Genomic DNA, 23,771 nt, shown 5'->3' on the forward strand with positions numbered 1-23,771 from the left:
TATTCATATACAATAATAGATACAGTCTATAGGGGATATAAGGGATATAAGGGATATAAGGGATATAAGGGATATAAGGGATATTAGGGATATTAGGGATATAAGGGATATTAGGGATATAAGGGATATAAGGGATATAAGGGAAATAAGGAATATAAGGGATATAAGGGATATAAGGGATATAAGGGATATAAGGGATATAAGGGATATAAGGGATATAAGGGATATAAGTATAAGATAAGTTATCAAGTAATTTCAAGTTATCTTAATTTAGACCATTTTTTCTAGGTCGAACAAATATTTTGCATACAGCGCGCCCCGGCCTATGTTACTTTTATCTGAGTTTATAAAACTATAGGCTTTTAGGGCGCTTCGCGCCCATGCTTCTATTTAAATTGTGAACATGTTCTTTTTGTTTACACTTTAAAACAAAGAAGAAAAAATTCAGCCGTTTTGACGTTTATTGCAACAAACAAACAGACAAACAGACAGACAAGCCAAATTTATATATAGATTTGTGCCACCCCCTTCACAAAAATTCCTAGCTACGGATCTGATGTACCATAATACAGTGTATTGTGTACCCGGTGGACCTACTATAGGTTGGAGCATATGACTACTAACTACACTGTATCGCTGCATCGCAACCATTCTCAGTCTCACTCCTCACTCCTCAGTTAGGTTGAGACCGTCTTTGTGAAACCACATATACGCACTTGTATTAATCGTGATCAAAGTACGCATACTTCACAGATATGCTGGAGTTTTTTATAAATAAATAATAGTGTAAACTTACATTTAATCCTACTCAATATAATATTGGTGAACTGTGTTAATTATTTACGTGAAAAAACAGTGAGTGAAGTATTCACCTGTGTTATACCCAGTGTCCAGGGGCAGACCTATCCTAAAACCAGTTCTACAGGTATCCTACACAAACCAGGGTTATCTATTTATCTCATTCCAGCTTATATACCTCTCCAGAGAGTATACCTTCCCCCATGGGAATATTTTACATGTTCCCGCTCTTTTTGAAAATAATTTTGCAGATTTTTTAATGTACACGTCTGGCGATTTTTGGTAGAATGATCTGTACACATTTCGTACATGGTTTTGTACAATTGTACACAATGAATTCTGGATTACAGCATTTTATTTTTTTTGAACTATTGTTCAGCGAATTCTATTGTGTGGAGAGTGTGGAATATTTCATCTAGAATTTTTTTACAATTGCGAATTTGACGTCTATCTGCTGCAATATCTACTATATTAAATTTGCTCTGCGAATTCTATGCAATTCTGCTCCTGCAATTTAATGTTCTGTGCGCTTACTTTTCAAATTACTAAGTAAAATAAAGAAGTAGATCTAACGTCTATGATTGTATTTGTTAAGAGGGTACATGACTAAAATTTACTTGATGGGGAAATGTATTTCAACAAATGTATTTTGTCACTTTAACACCCAAGCTCATAATCCGTCCCTAAATGCTTACAATTTCTCTTACTAATATGTAATTTTTAGGATTAAAAATGCTTTCTTTTAACTATGCTTTATGGTGATTTCACCCCCCCCCCCACACACGATTTAATAAAAACAGTTTTTTCGTAAGTTACTTTATTTTCATTGCCAATAAAAGTCATTTGGTTAAAAAGTTCGTTGCTCGTTTTTCATTAATATTATTGGGGGGTTGAACTTCATTTGGTTGAACTTCATTTGGTTGAACTTCATTGGGTTGAACTTCATTTGGTTGAACTTCATTGGGTTGAAATTTATTTGCCTCACCTTTAAAAGTTTCCTTGGGCTAAAACATCATTCTGCTGAATTCTTCATTTGGATGAAATTTCTTGAACTGAACTTCATTTGGATGAAATTTCTTGGGCTTGAACTTCATTTGGATGAAATTTCTTGAACTGAACTTCATTTGGATGAAATTTCTTGAACTGAACTTCATTTGGATGAAATTTCTTGGGCTTGAACTTCATTTGGATGAAATTTCTTGGGCTGAACTTTATTTGGATGAACTTCATTGTCTGGAACTTTATTGGCTTGAACTCCATTGTCTTGATTTCCATTGGCTTAAACTCCATTATCTTGAATTCCATTGGCATGAACTCCATTGGCATGAACTCCATTGGCGTGAACTCTAATGGCTTCAACTCCATTGGCTTAAACTCCATTGGCTTAAACTCCATTATCTTGAATTCCATTGGCATGAACTCCATTGGCATGAACTCCATTGGCGTGAACTCCAATGGCTTCAACTCCATTGGCTTAAACTCCATTGTCTTGAACTCCATTGGCTTGAACTCCATTGTCTTGAACTTCATTGGCTTGAACTCGATTGGGTTTGAACTCCATTGTCTTGAACTTCATTGGCAAGAACTCCATTGGCTTGAACTCCATTAGCTTGAGCTTCATTGGCTTGAACTCCATTATCTTGAACTTAAATTTGGATGAACTGAGCCCCTTTAATGCTTAGTCCCTTTAATGCTTAGTCCCTTAAATGTTTAGTCCCTTTAATGCTTAGTCCCTTTAATGCTTAGTCCTTTTAATGCTTAGTCCCTTTAATGCTTAGTCCCTTAATGCTTAGTCCCTTAAATGTGTAGTCCCTTTAATGCTTAGTCCTTTTAATGCTTAGTCCTTTTAATGCTTAGTCCCTTTAATGCTTAGTCCCTTTTATGCTTAGTCCCTTTAATGCTTAGTCCCTTTAATGCTTAGTCCCTTTAATGCTTAGTCCTTTAATGCTTAGTCCTTTTAATGCTTAGTCCCTTTAATGCTTAGTCCTTTAATGCTTAGTCCTTTTAATGCTTAGTCCCTTTAATGCTTAGTCCCTTTAATGCTTAGTCCTTTTAATGCTTAGTCCCTTTAATGCTTAGTCCCTTTAATGCTTAGTCCCTTTAATGCTGGTCCTGAAAGTAATGATTGGTTGTCTATCCCTCTAGAATGATTTTGCTGTTTTTTAGAAAAGAAAACCCAGTGTGGTTTCGGTTCCTTTTAAATGATTCATCAGAATTTAAGAAATGAAATCTGTTGCTCTGAAAGCTGAAAGGATTAACTCGTCAAAAACATGTCAAAACCTCGTCTAATTGTTGAATGTTTTAAGATTAAGCGAAACGAAGAAACGTATGGTTTGGAAAATTGAGAGTTTTTATCCGAATCTAACGGATAATGACATGAATCGAAAAAAAAACTAATTGATAGACTGTATCCCCCCTCTCCCCCCTTCTCACAAATTCTTTTTTGTAAATGAAAGTTATTGAGACGTTAAAATCACCCCCCCCCCTCCACCACCCTGAATATTTAGTGCTAAATTAAACTAAATACAGGGTGTTTCAGAATTAACTTATTAAATTTAAAGCGGTAGAAGCTATTTCTATTAACCCTATTCACAAAAACCATGATTTATGATTTAATAAATTTTAGGCACCCTGTGTACAGTCTAAAATGGGGTTTGAACACCCTGTATATACAGTGTTAGATAAATCTTGAGTCCGCTAATCATGGCAGATGAGAGAAAATTTAGATTCCTCGCCCCATGGAACGAATCTCTAATTTTCTGCCCAAATTTTAAAATTTTTAGTTTTCCTATTTTCTGTTCTTTCCAGGGGTTCCAGGGGGTTCCAGGGATTTCCAGGGAGTTCCATGGGGGTTCCAGGGGGGTTCTAGGGGTTTCCCGGGGGTTCCAGGTTTCTCCTATATGGTTTTTTTTCAAATCCTTCCCTTATCTTATCTTACTATAATTTGTAACTATCATTGCTATTTTAAAGATCTTAAAAATGTATAACTTGAACCTTTTGTCAGACCATGTTATTTTTCAGATTTTTTGAAATTTCTTTTCGAATCTTTGCTTCGTTGTAGAAACTTTTTTTGAACATTGAAGGAACGAATAAAAAGTAAGGTAATGAGTGACTTTTCGCCGCGCCGCGCCAAATCTTCCCCCCCCCTTCCCCGAATATGGATAGGGAAAGGGTTAAAGTTTGTGGGGGGGGGGGATAGTTTCTTTTTTTTCTCCTCTGCAAACGCTCTTGCCAAAATGTGCTCACAGCGGAGAGTTATTGGCTGGAAAATCTTTATTTTCAACTTCTTAATCTAACAATTTCCTCTGGGTTCGTTTTCTTTATATTACTTGAACTAAACTTCTACATAATTAATACTCTTTTTAGTCCGCAATCAAATCCTAGACCCCCTGTTTTTAAACCAGATTTTAGTCGTAAAAACCACCCGTTTTTGCAACTATAACCATTTAGTAGCGGTAGACTTGTGAACATCACATTTAGCTCTAAGCATTATTTTATATCTTGAAAAGAATTTATCTTTAGAATTTTTCTTTTTGTTATGTTCAAACTCAATACTTATCCATTAAACAAGAGATATTTTATAAAAAATACTGGTAATATTACATCGTCTACACGCAACATTCCCCTTACTGAACTTCCGACCTAATAACTTTCCGACCTACTGCAATATAGGACCTAACGCCAGCTGTTTATTTTTGTATTATTTGAGGGTTAGGTTAGGACAGGCTAGGAGGCCGGGCGCTGCGGCCACAAGTCCATATAGCAGTTGTAAAACCACGTGCTAGTAGGTCGGATGTGTAGTATAGCGGATTTGGCGTAGGTCAGAAGTGGAGCATAGCAGATTTACTTTTTGAAGAAACATTGTTTATTTGTAAAAAACGAGAAGTAATAAAATCAAAATTTAAATAATTTTAAAAAAATTGTATGAAAGAATGTATTAAAAATTAATCTTGAATTGAGTCAGAAAGATTGTCCTTATACTTCCCTTTTCATTATTTTTGAACATTCTCTTTAAAGGGACTGTAACCGTAGTTTCAAGTAGCCTTCCATGCAAAGATGACATCGTTCGATTTACAACGGTACCCTAATAAGCTTTTGTCTGTTCAAGTATCAACTTAATATCAATGTTTATAATTTAGAAAACTGATTATTTTCTATTGCACGGGTTCTCTACAAATATTACTTGCGTATTTCTGCTGCAGAAAGACATATAGGAATTATAGAATTAAACACTTTTAAATCTAGAAAAACGGCAATATCTTCCACATTAGTTATCAGAATAAGGTTACATGGGTACCGCGTGATAGAGGCATTACCATTTTTGCATTATTGGTCATCACTTGAAATTACGCTTACAATTATTTAAATCCAGATTTTTGCAAGGATTGGGGATTGGAAAACCATCCAGGGGGTTGGGTGGGCAATGATTGAAGGAATGGGGGGAGGGCTATGGTACAGAGAGGCAGTGAGGAGGGAGGGGTGAGCTGTAGGGGTGTTAAGAAGAGGGGGGGTGGGGTATTGTTAAGTGTGAAATATTGATGTTTTGTCAAAACTTTACCTTTTAATATCATTCTTTTTTGGATCCCCCCCCCCCTATTTGAAAAGGAGGGGGGGGGGGGGTTGAGTTAATTTTGTCCGGTTAACGATGTATTGAGAAGATATTTATTGTTTTCGTTAGATATAGCTGCTGTACCACGCTTTATAATCACCGCCATCAGCTACAGAAATACCTCATTAACTTTCTAGATTCCAATTTATTAATAATTGCACAAAATGTTGAAATTATGTCTAGAAATTTGCAGTATTTCTGATAATTTCTCGGCTGCCTAATTTCAGTGTTTTTTCTTCTTAGAATTTCAGGATTCATTTGACTTTAAATACATACATGGTGCAGTTCGTTAAATTCTATCTATCTATCTATATATGCATTTATTTATGTATCTGTCTACTTCTCCATCTGTCTGTCTGTCTTTCTGTCTAGCTGGAAACCCGGCGATGACCAGTTAACTCATAGTTACTCCCGCCGTTTACCCGCACTTGGTCTTAAATCATGATTTTAGCTTCATTTCGCTATACAAGTCTGCCCTTTCAACCTAGAATCTGAAAACCAAGCTAAAAACATTCACATGGCCCTCCCGAGTTCCCCAATCAAAATTTTAGGCAAATCGGTCAAGGGGTTCAAGAGCTATGATCGGGCATACAAACACAGACAAACAGATATTACAGGCATATATATATAGATGTACATTGTACATTTTGTACAATGTACATAAAATGTTTAAATTATGCTCCATGAAGAACTGTAACCTTCAAACTTAGATTTATTTTCAATAAAATAAGTTTCCCATCAATTTATCTATATAATAAATATATACCAATGATAATTCAGTTTTTAAGGTCACTTCCCGACATGTTCTGTTTCTTCTTTAACATTGAACATAACAATTTATACTTTACATTTCGAGTATCAAAATGACAGATCATATATTTTGTGTGAAAAAGTAGATTTTTTACATAGAAATTAGGATTTTTTTATAAGCACTACCCATAGAGTAATAAAACGAAGAGGTGAAGATTAGCTCAAATGTACACAACCGACCTCCCTATTAATTTATTAATAGAGTGGTCGGTTGTATACATCATGATATGTTTACGTATCTAACACTGTACACTTGTATATAGAATGATCGTTTTTCTAAGGGGTGGTTTTATGTAGCTTTTTGAAAATTAGTATTGATAATTAGATAGACACTTAATATGGATTTAAATAAAGAAAGAAAATCTAAAAATTGGTCAATTCCATGAAACCCCCCTTAGAAATACGATCACTTTATAAACAAGTGTACAGTGTTAGATACGTGATGTATACAACCGACCGCTCTATTAATTAATAGGGAGGTTGGTTGTGTACATCTGAGCTAATCGTTTTATTACTCTATGAATTATTTTATTACTCTATTAGAATTTTTTTAAATAAAAAAAATTCTATTTTTTTTGGTTCCAGGTTTTTATTTATATTTGTAAACCATAGTTTAAAAGAGGGTTTACAATTTTGCTTTTGGTGTGATTTTACCTTTTTCTGTAACGCGTATCGAAATAAAGGCGTACGCAAAAAAAGTATTTAAACTCGTGGTTCACTCTTGCCTTATTATTATTTCACATGTACCAAGGTAATAAGGCAAGGAAAGTTAATTGTGGTTCTTTCTGGGGGGTATTTGTAATCAAGAATAGATGTATCAGTGTTACTTTAGTATTCGAGGAGGATAAAAGCATTTAATTTAGAAAATTTTGATAATTCACATAACAGTTTCCTTTGATCAAAATTTTTCATTAATTTTTTATGTGAAAGATCCTATCCATGTCAGGCTGTGACATCCGCCAATTGTGTTTACTTTACAGCCCAGAGACAGTACACATCAGTACTAAAAATGCGTAACTCTGAGAAAACTGGTTTCAATACGTACGCAGAGAATACGCAACAGCAATTAACTTTCCTTGCCTTATTACCTTGGATAGACCGATATACAATGATATCTTAAAACGGATAATTCACGTGTAAACTCGTTTTCAGAAAGAAATTCTAATCAAAATATTAAGATGACAATTTAAATAATTCACTATGTACTATGTTTTTTGGGACACCCTGCATATAGATAAATAGATACTCATCTTTAAACCCTTTACTTTAAGATTTTACCCGTTTTTGCAGAAGGGCCCGACATGCAGAGGTGTAGGTTTTCCTAAAAATCATCCCTTGCCACATTTTTTATACACTTAGCTAGACAGTAGACTGTAGACTGTAGAGATTAGACCAGTAGACCGGTAGACCGGTAGAGTAGTAGACCAGTAGACCAGTAGATTAGTAGACCAGTAGACCAGTAGACCAGTAGACCAGTAGACCAGTAGACCAGTAGACCAGTAGACCAATAGACCAATAGACCAGTAGACCAGTAGACCAGTAGACCAGTAGACCAGTAGATTAGTAGATCAGTAGACCAGTACCTCCAATGCCCCCTCCTCTCTCTCTCTCTCCAACTAATAACCTCTATTCCCTAAAATATGTAAAGATTGTAGAACTGTTAGGAACACACTTTAATACAGTATTCAGGTCATTACTTGATAAATACCTTTAGGGGCTCATCTAGGGCCAGGGTTTCAGGGTTTTTTTTGGCAATGACAGCTTAGAAAAAGTTACAAAGGGGGTTATTGAATGTTACAATGAAGTTTTTGGAGGTTACAATGGGGTTATTGGAGGTTACAATGGGGATATTGGAGGTTACAATGAAATTATTTGATGTTACAATGGGGTTATTGGAGGTTACAATGGAGTTATTGGAGGTTACAATGTAGTTATTGGATGTTACAAAATGATTGAAGGTTACTGGGGTTATCTAAGGTTAAATAAAAATGGGGTTTTTATAGGTTATTGGGGGGGTCAAATGTGGGTATAAGAGGTTATTGGTGTTATTGGAATGAGAAGAGGAGGTTAATAGTGATAAAAAGCCGAAACCGTAGATTTAATTGACTTCAGATGTAGAATTTCTGTTTTTACAACTTTGACTTCAAATTTTTATTAACAGATACGTGATAAAATGTTAGTAATGTTTCCAAAGGAAATAGTGGTGAGAGAGGGATGGGGGTCGGGTTAGAATAAGGGGGGGAGGGTAGAGTAGGGGGAGGAGCCTGTTGCTATAAAGCTGTATATTTTGCTTTAATTATGTTCATCGAAACTATTTTGTTTTGTTGAGTATGTGTCTTCCAATGCAAATATTTAAACTATTTCTCATTGAATAAGGTTTTTCTCTGTGGTGTTTGTGTACGGTTTATTTGTTTACATTTGTGGTTTCTTGGGCCTCAAACTTAAGAAAGTAAACATGAACAAAGCCGGCTTTGGTATTTCCTTTTCGGGATTCAAGCATTTTTAAAGATTAATTATTGTGATCAACAAAACTAAAGTGACAAAGGCCAAAACCTAAGATTGAAACAAAAAGTGTATTTTTAAAGGGACTACTGTAGACGTAATTAAGTAATCCTCCATTCACAACGGTACCCTTAGGCCTTTCGGCTTTCCCCGCCTGGCAGTGCCATTCTTTTTTAAGCCAGGAAAGAAAACGTTTTTATCGATGACCAGACATATGTTAAAGAGTACCGTTGTCAATCCGTTTTATAACAACAGAATTTGGTCACTTCAAACTACGTCTACAGTTCCTTTAAATATATATATATATATACAGTCGTCGTATATATCAACACATTGAAATATTGAAGACGACTTTCTAATTGTCAATTAACAGCTTCTCTGTGTTTACTTGTAAACTTGTAATTTACACAAAGCTTGTAAGAAATTAAAAATGAAACTAGAAAAGTCGTCTTCATTGTATTGATATAGACGCCAACAACTGAAGTGGAAAGAGAGGGAACTGAGCACAATGAATGCAAGATTACCAGATTGTACGAGTATAAAAGATTGTTGCATACACACTACACAGAACCCCATGAATATTCCGAAATTCAAACCTTAACCCCTTGCTGCAAACCTTGAAAAAATGTATTCCATTTTCAAACCTTTATCACCTCTCTTAGATTCAACCAAGTCTGTTCTTTTTAAAAAAAGTTTAAGGCCACTTTTGAACGCGCGTAACGTGAAGAATGTGTGCGTAGAGAATATGGCGTGAAATCAATTCGTTCTTCCATAATATGGGATATATGTACTTTTCCTGCAATCTGGCGCACTGTGATATATGCACTTTTCCTGCAATCTGGCGCACTGTGATATATGTATTTTCTCTGCAATCTGGCGCACTGTGATATATGTACTTTTCCTGCAATCTGGCGCACTGTGATATATGTACTTTTCCTGCTTTTTGGCGCACTTTGATGTATGTACTTCTACCCAAAATTTAGGTACTTTTACCTGTGACAATATATTACTTATTCTACAATTTTTTCTTACTAAAAAAATGTAATTAAACAAAAAATTTGCCCATTGTTTACCAAATTCTTCCCCTTGTTCCACTCTTATTTGAATTAAATGTTAATTTAACTTGTAATTTTATTATTACTCGATGAATCACAATTTGGGATATTTTATAGTAAATTCCTTGGTTTTATTATAACGCCTCGCTGGATAAATGTGCAGTAGAGCTAAAATTAACTAAGTTTTAAAGTATCCATCTTGTTTTTCTTATTCAAGATTGTTTATTTTTGTACAATTTTTAAAATCTCCATTTTGTTTTTGTAATTCTTGATTTTTATTTTTTATTTTTTTTAAGTATGTTTGGTGTTTAATTCAACAGAAGGATAAGGTCACGTGACAATACTGGTACAACTTGGAGACCTCGTAGATCCTCCAGTTTGGATTTTATGCCGAAGTATGAGAAACGAAAACTTATCCTGTTGCATATTAGAAAATTAAAATATTTTTGTTCTTCTTAATAGCTGCTCAATAAGAGAAGTTATGATTACAAGTATAAAACATTTTAATCTCGCGTGAAATGTGCTTTAGTGTAATGTAATTTACTTCCTAACCGGAAACAGGAATTTAGTCTTTGTCACAAACTCTGATTTTCCAAAATCCCTATATCTTTGCAATTCAATGTCGTAGATCTTAGATATTTCAAACTATGATGTCTGAAGGTTTACACCATCAATGGAAGCAAAGCTATAGGAATTTCAGTTTGTCGCAAAGTTTCATTTTTTTCTCTCGCAAAATTAGCACGGAAAATTATTGAAGAGAACTATTGGTTTGTTCATTACATAAACCCCCTTTTTTGATAGATAATCTATATTTTTCAACCCCCCCCCCCCCCCCCCCCCCCCCCCCCCCCCCCCCCGGTTACTCCTAACTCTTTGACGCCCCTTGACTACTATTTATCTGACTGTGAGTGCAAGTAAGGTCTTCAATGTTTGAAGTTTAGTGCATCTAACACTGCACATATACTGCAGTTCATGTCATGTACCATTCTGCTCTGTCCTTTTTAGAGTTCTGTCCTTAAAGAGTTTTGTCCTTTTTAGAGTTCTGTCTTTTTCAGTGTTCTGTCATTTTTAGTGTCCTGTCTTTTAAGAATTCTGTCCTTTCAGAGTTTTGTCCTTTTTACAAATATGTCCTTTATAGTGTTCTGTCCTTTTAAGAGATCTGTCCTCTATAGAATTCTGTCCTTTGTACAAATATGTCCTTTTTAGTGTTCTGTCCTTTTTAAAGTTCGGTCCTTTTAAGAGATCTGTCCTTTCTAGAATTCTGTCCTTTCAGAGTTCTGTCCTTTTTACAAATATGTCCTTTTTAGTGTTCTGTCTGGAGATGCACGCGCAACCAATACTTTACGCACATCAAGTTGTGCGTTGCATTTAAATTGTGGATAAATAAAATATTGGATTTTAGAACAGAACTATATTGTATAAACGAAGGAGAGTTGGGGGGGGGAGGGGGTGTATAAAAAAGTCCAAACGACTGCCGCCTAATTAGGTAATATTGTATAACAGTTGCTGAGAGACCCAATTCTGAGTAACAGTGAATCTGATTGTTTTTTTTTGTTGGGAGTTTTATACATAGGGAGGTTACATTTGCAGACAGAAGAGGGGGGGGGGGGGGTGCTTAGGGGGCAGGTTGTGGGAATTAATTCTTTGACAAATATTCTTATAGTTAAATAATTCTGTGCTGGGTTTGGGGAAATGAGCCAAAAGATCTAAATGCGCATTTGCGTGCACGCGGTGGGTAATTTTGAATGTTATGTTTAATCTTGCTGGTCTAGCTAGTCGAGGGTGGGGGTGCAGAGCCGCCATTAATCCACTCAATTTAACATCCGAACCTCCTGAGTTGCAGAGCCACATCCGAACCCGGCAGATGCTCTCCGAACCCCGGATGTTTACATGAGGGGTTCGGATGTCATTCTACAAATCCAGTGGTTCGGATGTTGAAGTGCGGGGTTAATGACGGCTCTGCACCCCCTCCCTCCTGAGACTTGTATTTGTACACGCAAATATAGCTTGCAAACCAACCGTACCAAGGACACAACGCAGTTTTTTTTAGTTAGTTTGGCAGAAAGTTAGTTGATAGTAGTTGAATTGGTAAGTGAGTTGATAAATGAGTTGGTTAGAGAGTGAGTTGGTTAGTTAGTAAGTGAGTTGGTTAGTTAGTAAGCGAGTTGGTTAGTTAATATGTGAGTTAGTTAGTTAAGATGTGAGTTAGTTAGTTAGGATGTGAGTTAGTTAGTAAGTGAGTTGGTTAGTTAGTATGTGAGTTAGTTAGTTAAAAGAGTTAGTGATATTTAAAGTAACGTTAGTAAGTTGGTTTTTTGGTCGATTAGGATAGTAATTGATAAGTTAGTTCAAGATTTAGTAAATTTAATAGTTTCAAAGTGAGTTAAATGGTTAGAAAGATAGGTTGTTGTTAGCGAGTTTAGTAAATTAGTTATTATAATAGTTAGGTTAGCAAATCAATCCCTTAGTTAGTTAAAAAGTGAGTTTTTTAGTTAAATTAAAATGCTCCTGTTTGAGTTTCCGTTATGAAGTAAAGAAATATTTGCGAATAAAGTTTGTTAAAATTCAAGATTTGTTGAAAATAATATTTGTTCTTTGTTTGCTGCTTTATATTTCCAAGATTGCATAATTGAAGACAACTGCATGCAAGATAATAAATTCATTCAGAATGCATTTTTCAAAAAATCCATTCATCCATTCTTAACTCCTTCCATTTTTAAGAATTCTATTCTGCGCTTTATACATTCCATTTAGCAAGTAAGCACTTATTTACGACATTATACGTTTTTTTGGTTACTTCTTACATTCGTAACTGTATCATAGATATAGATATGTATACGTTGTTTGTCTGTCTTTGCTTGTAACAGATAAACGCCAAAACGGCTGAACAGATCGGGCCCGAATTTTTTGTTGGACCTCACATGACCCCAGTGAAGGTTTATGGAGGCTCAGTATTTCCATTAATTCTGATTTTTCTGAAAGAAAATTACATTGCTTTATAAGGAGCTGGTTTTAACATGGACTTGTTTAAATAATTTTTTAGATTAGCGGGATTTAATTTAATTGTTGCAAACCAACCAAAAGAATGGCATTTCATAATGGTACATTTCTACAGCATTTATCACTGCAGTGCATTTATATTTAAAACATAATTTTACACGCTGTATTAATAATTATAATGCAGCATTTATCTTGAAATAAAAATAATATGCATAAAAAAATGTTATGTCAACTTATACTATTTTTAAAATTAGTATTTTTGGAGCGTTCTTTGAATTTTTTTGAACACATTGTTGACCGGCAAAAACATTTTGAACATTTTGTTTGTTTTTATGAAGAGAATGTTAGAAATATCTCACAGTTATTTATATCTCTAACATTCTGTTCGTTAAATCGAACAAAATTACTGTGATAAACGATAAGTTTGATTTTTCGAAATGCCCGTAATGCTTTAGGTAAGTTAGTTATTTCGAATTCAATGTTCGTAGTGTTTTCGATAAGTTCGATATTTCTATCAAAATGTTCCTAACAATTTCGAAAAGTTCGATATTTCTTACAAAATTTCGTAACAATTTCGATAAGTTCGATTATTCTAACAAAATGTTCGAAACAATTTCGATAAGTTCGATATCTTTATCAAAATGTTCGTAATGCTTTTGATAAATTAAATATAACTAAAAATTGTTCATAATGCTCTCAAAAAGATCAATAATTCGAACAAAATATTAGAATTTCTTCCAACAGTTTCGGGTGTATGTTGTGGGTAGGTTAAGTATAAAAGCTAAAAGCTCAGTGGGATGCCAAGGCAAGGCTACCATTTAATCATTTTTATATTCTAGTCCTGACCTTTTTTAACCCAAAGCACATATTTCATGATTATGCCTTATTTTCCCTGAACGTCAGGAATTAACCTTCAAACCTTTATTGATTTTTCATATTTGAATATTTATTGTTCATTTTAATAATTACTTAGAATTAAGAGTTCATTTTGATTTCGGCAGATTAAATGCAAATGGACTGATCAACTATTATAACACTGTTATTGTGGTTCGCAGTGTTATAAAGTTTTTGGAAAAGAAATTTTCTCTTTATCGAGAAGGTTCAAGCCTTTTTAGATGTATAAGAATATTAATAAAACAGTAGTGGTATATAGGTAATTTTATGAAACGTTTGTGCACTTGTCTTATTTCAATGGCTATTTCTAGATCATATAAGCTTTGAAACAAAGCAGAGGTCAAAATAAAAAGTTGATTTCAATTTTATTTTCATTTCAATTGAAAAAAAAATATTTTGGAAACATCCTAATTTATTTAGGAGAAAATCCGGGAACCAATGAAAACGTTATTGCACACGTGCTATAATGTACACTGTACAACAGTACCTTTTAAACCTTTGTGTAAGGAATAACGAGGGAGATAATGTCGTTAATCTATATAGAATAATGAGGGAGATAATGTCGTTAATCTATATAGAATAATGAGGGAGATAATGTCGTTAATCTATATAGAATAATGAGGGAGATAATTTCGTTAATCTATATAGAATAATGAGGGAGATAATGTCGTTAATCTATATAGAATAATGAGGGAGATAATGTCGTTAATCTATATAGAATAATGAGGGAGATAATGTCGTTAATCTATATAGAATAATGAGGGAGATAATGTCGTTAATCTATATAGAATAATGAGGGAGATAATGTCGTTAATCTATATAGAATAATGAGGGAGATAATGTCGTTAATCTATATAGAATAAGTATTGAATCCTGTCAATTTCCTTCATTGTTTTGTACCATCAATCCACAATTCACTTATTCAGAGAAACGTCAATTAGAAGCAGTTTTATTTCCTAGTTTTCTGCGAGTTCCTTAAATTCAATAATTAAAATGCAAAACTAACAAGAAATCAAAAAAAAATTAATTAATGTGCTAGAAAAGCAAAGATTGGTTGGAACACTTTCGTGAAACATTTTTAATTTCTTGTCAGATTGTCAGATTGTCAGATTGTCAGATTGTCAGATTGTCAGATTGTCAGATTGTCAGATTGTCAGATTGTGGTTGAACACTTTCATGCAAATTTTTTAATTTCTTTTGCGTTGTTGTAACCTGGGGCCCATACAGTGGATACAGACCACACCCTGTCCCACCCAGATTTTATAATTTGTTAAAGTGAGTTTGGTAGCTATATTTGCCAATTTATATCGCTACCCTGAAAATCTTTGTCGAAGCAAAAATAATTAAAATATTCCTGTTTTTTTACCTGAAAATTGATACTTTTCAAATGTGGTTTTCTACTTAAGCTACGTGCGGAATTATGCAGTGGAGATAAAGAAGGAAAATATTAGAATTTAACACTTTTTAGGTAGAAACAAACAGATAGTAGATTGAGGTGCTGGGGTGGGGGAGGTTGATTGGAATGCTATTTCCTCCTCCAAGAATGTTAAAATTTTAACTAAAATTTCTATTTTGTCCGAAATTTTTAACCAAACATTTTTTGTTTATCTAATTGCCCATCTAGGCAGCTCTCCATTTGTCGAACTGAACTTTCTAGCTCTTGTCGGTCCGACCGAGAAATATTTAGAAAAATACTAAAATTATATTATTTTGTTACTTCTATTGTTTAGTTTACTGATCCACATGTTAAAGGATCGACCTATAGATGCAAGTTCAAATGATCCTAAAAAGTGGCAGATTTGATTCACAACTGTACTCCTAAAAGTTTCTAAATAAAAGAATTTTAGAAATATCCATGTTTTCTTCAATAGTTGATTTTTTTCAATTTGTGGTTCTCTAAAAGAGCGAACTTTTTCATAGAGCTTTTTATTAGCGGATGTTTGGGCTATTAGATCTGTATTTAACCCTCTGCCTGTGTCTGAAGTATATCTGTCTATCTGTTTGACGTATGTCTGTCTATTGTCTATCTATCTGTCTATGTCTGATGTATATTAATGAGTAAATGACCTTGGGTTATGTTAAGTTGAGTTATTTCCATCCATATACATCTCAAATTCGAGGCCTTTTATAGGCACATCTGTTTGTTTTTAGCTGCTTTATTGTTTTATTTCTATTTTGGATTTTTTTTTAATGATTTATGGATCTAAAAAGCTTTCTCCGCTTAAAACTTTACACTTTTATGTAAATTATAATTGCTGTACACTTTGACTTATTGCTATAAGTGTACACTTTGGCTCATCGCAGTACATTTTGACTCATTGGTGTACACTTTGACTTTATCGTGGCTCATCGCTGTACATTTTGACTCATCACTGTACACTTTGACTCATCACTGTACACTTTGACTCAATCTTATACACTTTGACTCATTGCTGTACAATTTTACTCATCACTTAACACTTTGGCTCATTTATGTACAGTTTAGCTTATCGCTGTAAACTTTGACGTATTGCTGTTCATTTTAGCTCATGTTGTACACGATGACTCATCACTGTACACTTTTGAATTAATGTTGTACACTTTGTCTCATCGCTGTACATGTGAATTAATATTGTTCAGTTTACATTTGACTTCTTGCTGTACAATTTGGCTCAATGCTTTACAATTTGTCTGATTGCTGTACATCGTGACTCATTGGTGTACACTTCACTCATCAATGTACGGTGTAGATTTTGGCTCATCGCTGTACACTTGGACTAATTGCTGCACAGTTTGACTCATCGCTGTAAACTTTGGCTTATTGCTGTACACGTACTGACTAATTGCTGTACACTTTGAGTTATTCTGTACACTCATTTTTGTACACTTTGACCTACTGCTGTACACATAAATGTGAAAATATTGCAAGCTGTGCTAATGCCGCGTTTGATTTAAGTTGCGCCCTAAATTACCGGGTTTGCTTGTGTGCTCTTGAATTACAGTTCTGCGCACATAGTCAAATATCATTTAATTAAAATCAGATCAAATTCAGATCAATGAGTCGCAGAATCAGGATAGAAAGATCGAGAGATAGAGACACAGGGCTAAATATTTTCAACTTTATTTTAATTAAAATTTTTTTTATTGAATATTTTAGTTTGTCGATAAAAAATGTTTTTTTGAAAGTATGATACATTTTTAGTACAGAGGGTCGGTATCACAAACTGGTGTTAGAATTTTAAAATCGCGTGAAAAAAATTATTGTTCTGTCATCCCCAGTTCCTTCAAAAATATTGCCCCCGTTCCTTCATAAATATTGCCCCCGTTCCTTCATAAATATTGCCCCCGTTCCTTCATAAATATTGCCCCCGTTCCTTCATAAATATTGCCCCCGTTCCTTTATAAGTATTGTTTCCCAACCTTCTCGGAAATCTTAATAATTCTACACTTTTTTGAGTTTCTCCCTTAACTCCTCCCTCCCCCCCCCCCTCATCATGAAAATCTAGGTTTTTAACCAGGCTTGTTGAAACAAAGAATTTAGATAATTGTATATGCCATGCTATGCTTTGCTATTTGTTTCATGATCCTTTGGATTGATCGAGGAGTGTTGGGGAGAGGGGGGGGTATGATACAAAAACTTGGAGGAGTGGGGGGGGGTTATGAAAGAAATAGAAAGGGTCTGATATATAAAGAAACGTTATCCTAAACTTTTAAAATTAAAATTTGATATTAAACAAAACCACGAATAAATTTTTTTTTTGTTTGGTTAAAAAATTTGTAATGGCATAAGTGAACGTACTTTACTTTTGTTTCCCTAAAAATGGAACTGTTTTTGTCCTAAAGAAAACCCCGACCTAGGATCATTTTTTTTCTTTGGATAAAGTATTGCATGTCAATACTGACGAGACTAGGGAGTGTTTTTCTAGTTTTTACAATTTCCTAAATATTATCCCCTACCCCCCCCCCCCCCCCCCCCCCGTCTTCTGTGAATTAACACCACACCCAGTTTTTTCCTTCAGAATTGAAGATTTTAGGTAATCTTGGCTTTCTGTCATTACACGCAATACTTTAGGTTTGGTTTTGTGTGCCATTTTTTTAAAATAAAAGTTTAACATGACATCTTTTTTTTCTCACATTACAAGGGACTATAGGCGAAATTTCAAGTGGTACTGGTATGTTTGATTCACAATTGTACCTTTAAATCTTTGTCTGATGAAGGATAAATAGGATATCATCTTAATGTTTCTATTTAAAAACTGATAATTCTTCTGTAAAAACTGACCTTGCGGATTTAATGCTTCAAACCCAATGAAACTTGTCACAATAGAAAGTACCGTTGTGCATCGGGCATTCCTCTGTTTTTCTATTTCTTTACAGAGGGTTATTGTAAATTATGTCTCCTTTAGTCCCTTCAAGTGTCCGCAGCTTTTTATCAAGTACAGTAAACAGTAAACGTTCTTAGAAAACTTAATGGCTGTTATTTATTAAAGTACTACACACGACAGTGTAGTCACACTTATATACAATAAGATAAAGAACACGTAATTCTTGATAATAATAAATGAGATGTTTGATAAAATGAAATCAAATCTTGTTTTTGTTAGAACAAAAAACACGAGACTTTATTGTTCTTCGGTGAGACAAAAACTTTAAAATGATTATCAAGTTTACGAAACCAGTTTTTCTTTCAAGTTTGAGTCAGAATTATTTGTTGTGAATTTTGAGATCGAGTATATTGATCTCAATCTCAAGTTCTACGGATTGCCATGCAGTGATAACATTAATTATGGATTAAGTTCTACGAATTGCCATGCAGTGATAACTTTAATTAGGGATTAAGTTCTACGGATTGCCATGCAGTGATAACTTTAATTATGGATTAAGTTCTACGAATTGCCATGCAGTGATAACTTTAATTAGGGATGAAGTATTAATCCTCACATTCAAAATTTCCCCCAATGGATATCGAGATCTAGCGTTCAAGATTAACAAAATGTACATGAAAGTTTCCAGGTCTTTTCACCTCTTCATCTCTAGTGTCATTACTTAGATCTTTTATAAGTTGAGAATTTTTGATTATTTTTGATGTTTTTCTTCAATCAGAACTTGGTAAAATGGACTTTTTGTTGTTGTTTTCCTTCAGATACATGTGGGTTTAAAGCACCAACATAATCTGCTCCTCTCGGCTTCAAACTTTTACTGGGAGTGGATAGATAGATAGATAGATAGATAGATAGATAGATAGATAGATAGATAGATAGATAGATAGATAGATAGATAGATAGATAGATAGATAGATAGATAGGATTATATTAAAACCTGAAATAATGCAAGCTAGCAGAATTGAATTACCAGAAGAAAGAGTGTTGTTTTACATTCAATACCAGACTATAATAAATACGATACGATACAAAATAAGTTAAATATTATAAAGCAGGATATTTTAACCTTATTTTATTGCGTTTAGGTCGTTAAAAATGTATTAAACAATAAAAAAGTTATGCCTGTGTATAATCAATCAATTTTCGGTTTTTATTCTTTAACGAAAAAGTAACATGTTGTCGATCTGACAATGTGACAATGTGACAATCTGACAATCTGACAATCTGACAATCTGACAATCTGACAATCTGACAATCTGACAATCTGACAATCTGACAATCTGGGAATCTGACAATCTGGCAATCTGACAATCTGACAATCTGACAATCTGGGAATCTAACAATCTGACAATCTGACAGTTTAATATCTTTGTCCATAGTTGTAAAAAGTCCTATTTTCTAGTTAGATGTAAAAATACATGTTATATCAAGACTTTCATTATTTTCTAAATGTCCAAATATCAGACACGTTTTATCCTCCCCCTCCCTACTCCAACCTGTTAATGGTGAAGTCCAAGCAAAAAAGCGCAAAATTACAGTTTAAATTTGTCGGTTGTTAAAACGTTAATATTCAAAGTTTAAAAATTGCGTATTTTAGGATCCATAATGCGTCTGCTGTGTGCACTGCAGACAGATAAATCTGCTAATAAGATGACTATAAATCCGCAATTTCTGTGACGTCACCAGCTGTTCTAGTGACGTCAGATCTCCCGGATGTCGGCAAGATGTTCCAAAAGCACTCGATTATGTCGATGAAGAAGAAGTCCAAGTCTCTGGGACATCTTACAGCTCTTAATTCACACCCTGGGTCTCCACAGATAGAAACTAAGGTTAGCATTAGAATTGGATTGGGAGAGGTAGGGAGGGCCAAGGTTATAATGCAAGGAAAGTTAATTGCAGTTGCGTATGCTCTGTGTACATATTGTAACCAGTTCTCTCTGGGCGGAATTGTAAACAAAAATAGATGCATCAGTGTTCGTTTAGTATCCGAGGAGGATAAAAGCATTTAATTTTGATTATTTTGATAATTCACATAATAATATTCTTTGACCAGAATATTTCATTGATTTTTTATGTGAAAGATGAATCCCATGTCAGGCTGTGACATCTGTCTTTTGTTTACATTACCGCCCAGAGACAGTACACTGCAGTACAAAAGATGCGTGTCACCTCTGAAATAACTTTCCTTGCATATAACCTTGGGGAGGGCTAGCTAAGGAATGGGAAGGATGAGTAGGGATCTGGTTATGGAGGGTATGAAAATACCCCTGTACCACACAATATCCCTACTGTACCTCAAAATATCCCTATTATACCACACAATATCCCTGCCGTACCACACAATATCCCTGCTGTACCACACAATATCCCTACTGTACCACACAATATCCCTATTATACCACACAATATCCCTACTGTACCACACAATATCCCTACTGTACCACACAATATCCCTACTGTACCATACAATATCCCTACTGTACCACACAATATCCATATCCCTACTGTACCACACAATATCCCTACTGTACCACACAATATCCCTACTGTACCACACAATATCCCTTCTTTTACCACACCATATCCCTACTGTACCACACAATATCCTTACTGTACCACACAATATCCCTACTGTACCACACAATAACCCTACTGAACCACACAATATCCCTACTGTACCCCAAAATATCTCTACTGTACCTCACATATCCCTTCCTTTACCTCACCATATCCCTACTGTACCACACAATAACCCTACTGGACCACAAAATTACCCTACCTGACCCTACACAAATCCTGTGGACCACACTAGATGTTTATATTGAATGTGAAAGTGTTGTTATTAATCATCTTGTTCTAGTATACTTTTTAAACGTCCAACTCCAGGCTTGGAAAAATAATTAACCCCCCCCCCATAGATGGGGAAAATGAAAATATTAAGGAAAGGCAGCATTTTTCAAGTCTTGTATTATTTTATAATATAGTATCTTATAGAGTTGATCTAGGATTAATCTGGGTGAACATTGTACAATATAAACCCATTACACCCAAAAAAAATGTCACACAGCATAACAACATTAAGAATCATAAAATCTGTCATAAAAGGGTCCAAGACAATAAAATCTGCTACAAGAATTATTTTAGTCAATAAATATGCCACAAATAGCACTTCATTCCATAAAATCTGCCTCAAATAGCACCTTAATTCATAAATCTGCAACAAATGACACTTTTTATTTACAAAATCTGCCACAAATAGCACTTTTTTCAACAAAATCTGTCACAAATAGCACTTTGTTCAACAAACAGCATATTTTTCAAAAAAAAAATTGCCAAAAATAAAATCTTAGTCCATAAATCTGCCACAAATATCTTCTTATTCAATAAATCTGCCACAAATATCTTCTTATTCAATAAATCTGGCACAAACGGCGCCTTATTGCATATATCTGCCACAAATAGCACCTTATCCAATACATCTGCCACAAACAGAGCCTTATTCCTTATATCTGCCACAAATAGCACCTTATTCAATACATCTGCCACAAACAGCGCCTTATTTCTTATATCTGCCACAAATAGCACCTTATTCCAATACATCGGCCACAAATAGTACCTTATGCCAATACATCTGCCTTAAATAGTACCTTTTCCATTAAATATTCCACAAATAGCACCTTATTCCAATACATCTGGCACAAATAGTACCTTTTTCTATAAATATGCCACAAATAGCACCTTATTCCAATACAACTGGCACAAATAGTACCTTTTTCCATTAAATCTGCCACAAATAATACCTTTTTCCATTAGATATGCCACAAATAGTACCTTATTTCAATACATCTGCCACAAATAGTACCTTATTTCATTAAATATGCCACAAATAGTACCTTTTTCCATTAAATATGCCATGTAAATAGTACCTTATTTCATTAAATATGCCACATTCCAATACATCTGCCACAAATAGTACCTTTTTCCATTAAATATGCCACAAATAGTACCTTATTTCATTAAATATGCCACAAATAGTACCTTTTTCCATTAAATATGCCATGTAAATAGTACCTTATTTCATTAAATATGCCACAAATAGCACCTTATTCCAATACATCTGCCACAAATAGTACCTTTTTCCATTAAATATGCCACAAATAGTACCTTATTCCATTAAATATGCCACAAATAGTACCTTTTCCCATTAAATATGCCACAAATTTTACCTTTTTCCATTAAATATGCCACAAATAGTACCTCATTCCATATATCTGCCACAAATAGAACCTTATTCCATATATCTGCCACAAATAGCACCTTATTCCAATACATCTGCCACAAATAGCACCTTTTTCCATTAAATATGCCACAAATAGATGAACCCCCTGGAATAGGCTGTCAATTTATAATGGCAGGAAAAAAGAAAACTTGGCAAAGATCAGTTCAACCATTTCTCATTTTTCACCTTTAGTTAAACTGTTAAGCAGTTAAATACTTTGTTCTTAAAGGGAGTGGGAACGTAAATTTAAAAAAAGGTATTAAAGGGTATCGTTGTGAACACATCACTCAATCAATCTTCGACGATCCACTTATAGTTGTTAAATAATTCAACTTTTATTCATAATATTCTGGACTTCGTATTCACAATTATGATTTTTTTTAAAATATTTATTTTATTAGGCGAAGACCAATGGACATTTGAATATGATTGCTAGAGAGCCCCCTGGTGGAGGAAGATCAAGGTAATTTTTAAAATATTTCCCTTCAAAATACCCCCCCCCCAGTATTTTGGGTTAAAAGTATCATACATTTGCCAGTTAAATTTTATATTTTTACTTTTAAATTTTCGAGAACCATTCACTATATTAAATTTTATTTTAGTAGATAGAAGGTGGAAAAAAGAGTTTATTTATTTCAACATTTTTCCATGCTGAATAAAACTTTATTTTACTTTTTGCAGAAAATGTTAGTTCATAAAAAAATCAGTTATGGATTATACAAGAATAAGTATTTTATCCCCCCCCCCTCGTAACTTTGATTACAGATGGAAAAGGGGAATGAATAATAAATCTTCTCTCCAAAAAATACTTTTAAAATTAAGAAGACGTTTATTTATAAACATTTTTTATACCATAAAGTTGTGTACACTGTACAAGTGTACACTGTACACTGTACACTGTACAAGTGTACACCACAGTATACCTAACTATTTTAGAATGGACTCTGTTCAACCGACAGCTGCAAAGTACATGAAAAGGTTTCTGTCGCCAGTCTCTCACGAGAGAGAGTACATGAGGTAAAATTAGATAGTTATGTACAGCGTACATACGGTGCTTGTATATATATATTCTGGTGTACACGGGTTAATTAAAGAGTCGGAAATTTAAGAGAGTTTCGTTGAACCAAACTCCCGAGTTTCCTTTTTGGGGTCTAGACATTTTCGTTGATTTTAATTTAAGAAATCAGAAAACAAAAAGTGAATGTAAAGAAACCGCATGAAATAACATTTCTTAACAAAAATATTAGTATCTACAAAACTGCCTGACCCCATTCTTGAAACCAGGTTTCCGATACTCTGTCTGAAGTTTTGGCTCTGTTGTGTTTATATTGTACTTTTGAGATACTGAAACCATGAAGAGAGGGGGTGGGAAGCAGAAAATAAATATGCAGAAGAAATGGAGCAGTATGTAATGGAGGAGGGAGGGTTAAGGGGACCCAAATAATGAGGGGATGGGGGGGGGG

General features: G+C 34.2%; 1 protein-coding gene across 2 annotated transcripts in view; it reads left to right on the top strand.

The window, feature by feature from the left end:
- Positions 1 to 639: 639 nt before the first annotated feature.
- Positions 640 to 23,771, top strand: part of LOC111703662 (uncharacterized) — a 64,327-nt gene continuing 41,195 nt past the window's right edge. Inside the window, exons 1-4 of one of the 2 annotated variants that reach the window (XM_023475681.1) lie at positions 640 to 925; positions 19,627 to 19,858; positions 22,710 to 22,771; positions 23,245 to 23,325. In XM_023475681.1, the coding sequence (XP_023331449.1) occupies positions 19,754 to 19,858; positions 22,710 to 22,771; positions 23,245 to 23,325 (248 nt within the window). In that variant the 5' untranslated portion in view covers positions 640 to 925; positions 19,627 to 19,753. Of the gene's footprint in view, positions 926 to 3,830; positions 3,900 to 19,626; positions 19,859 to 22,709; positions 22,772 to 23,244; positions 23,326 to 23,771 lie in introns of those variants that run through there. The other variant, XM_023475682.1, reaches the window with a different exon arrangement.

This window comes from Eurytemora carolleeae, unplaced genomic scaffold (genome assembly GCF_000591075.1).
Source record: "Eurytemora carolleeae unplaced genomic scaffold, Eaff_2.0 scaffold567, whole genome shotgun sequence".
NCBI lineage: Eukaryota > Metazoa > Arthropoda > Copepoda > Calanoida > Temoridae > Eurytemora > Eurytemora carolleeae.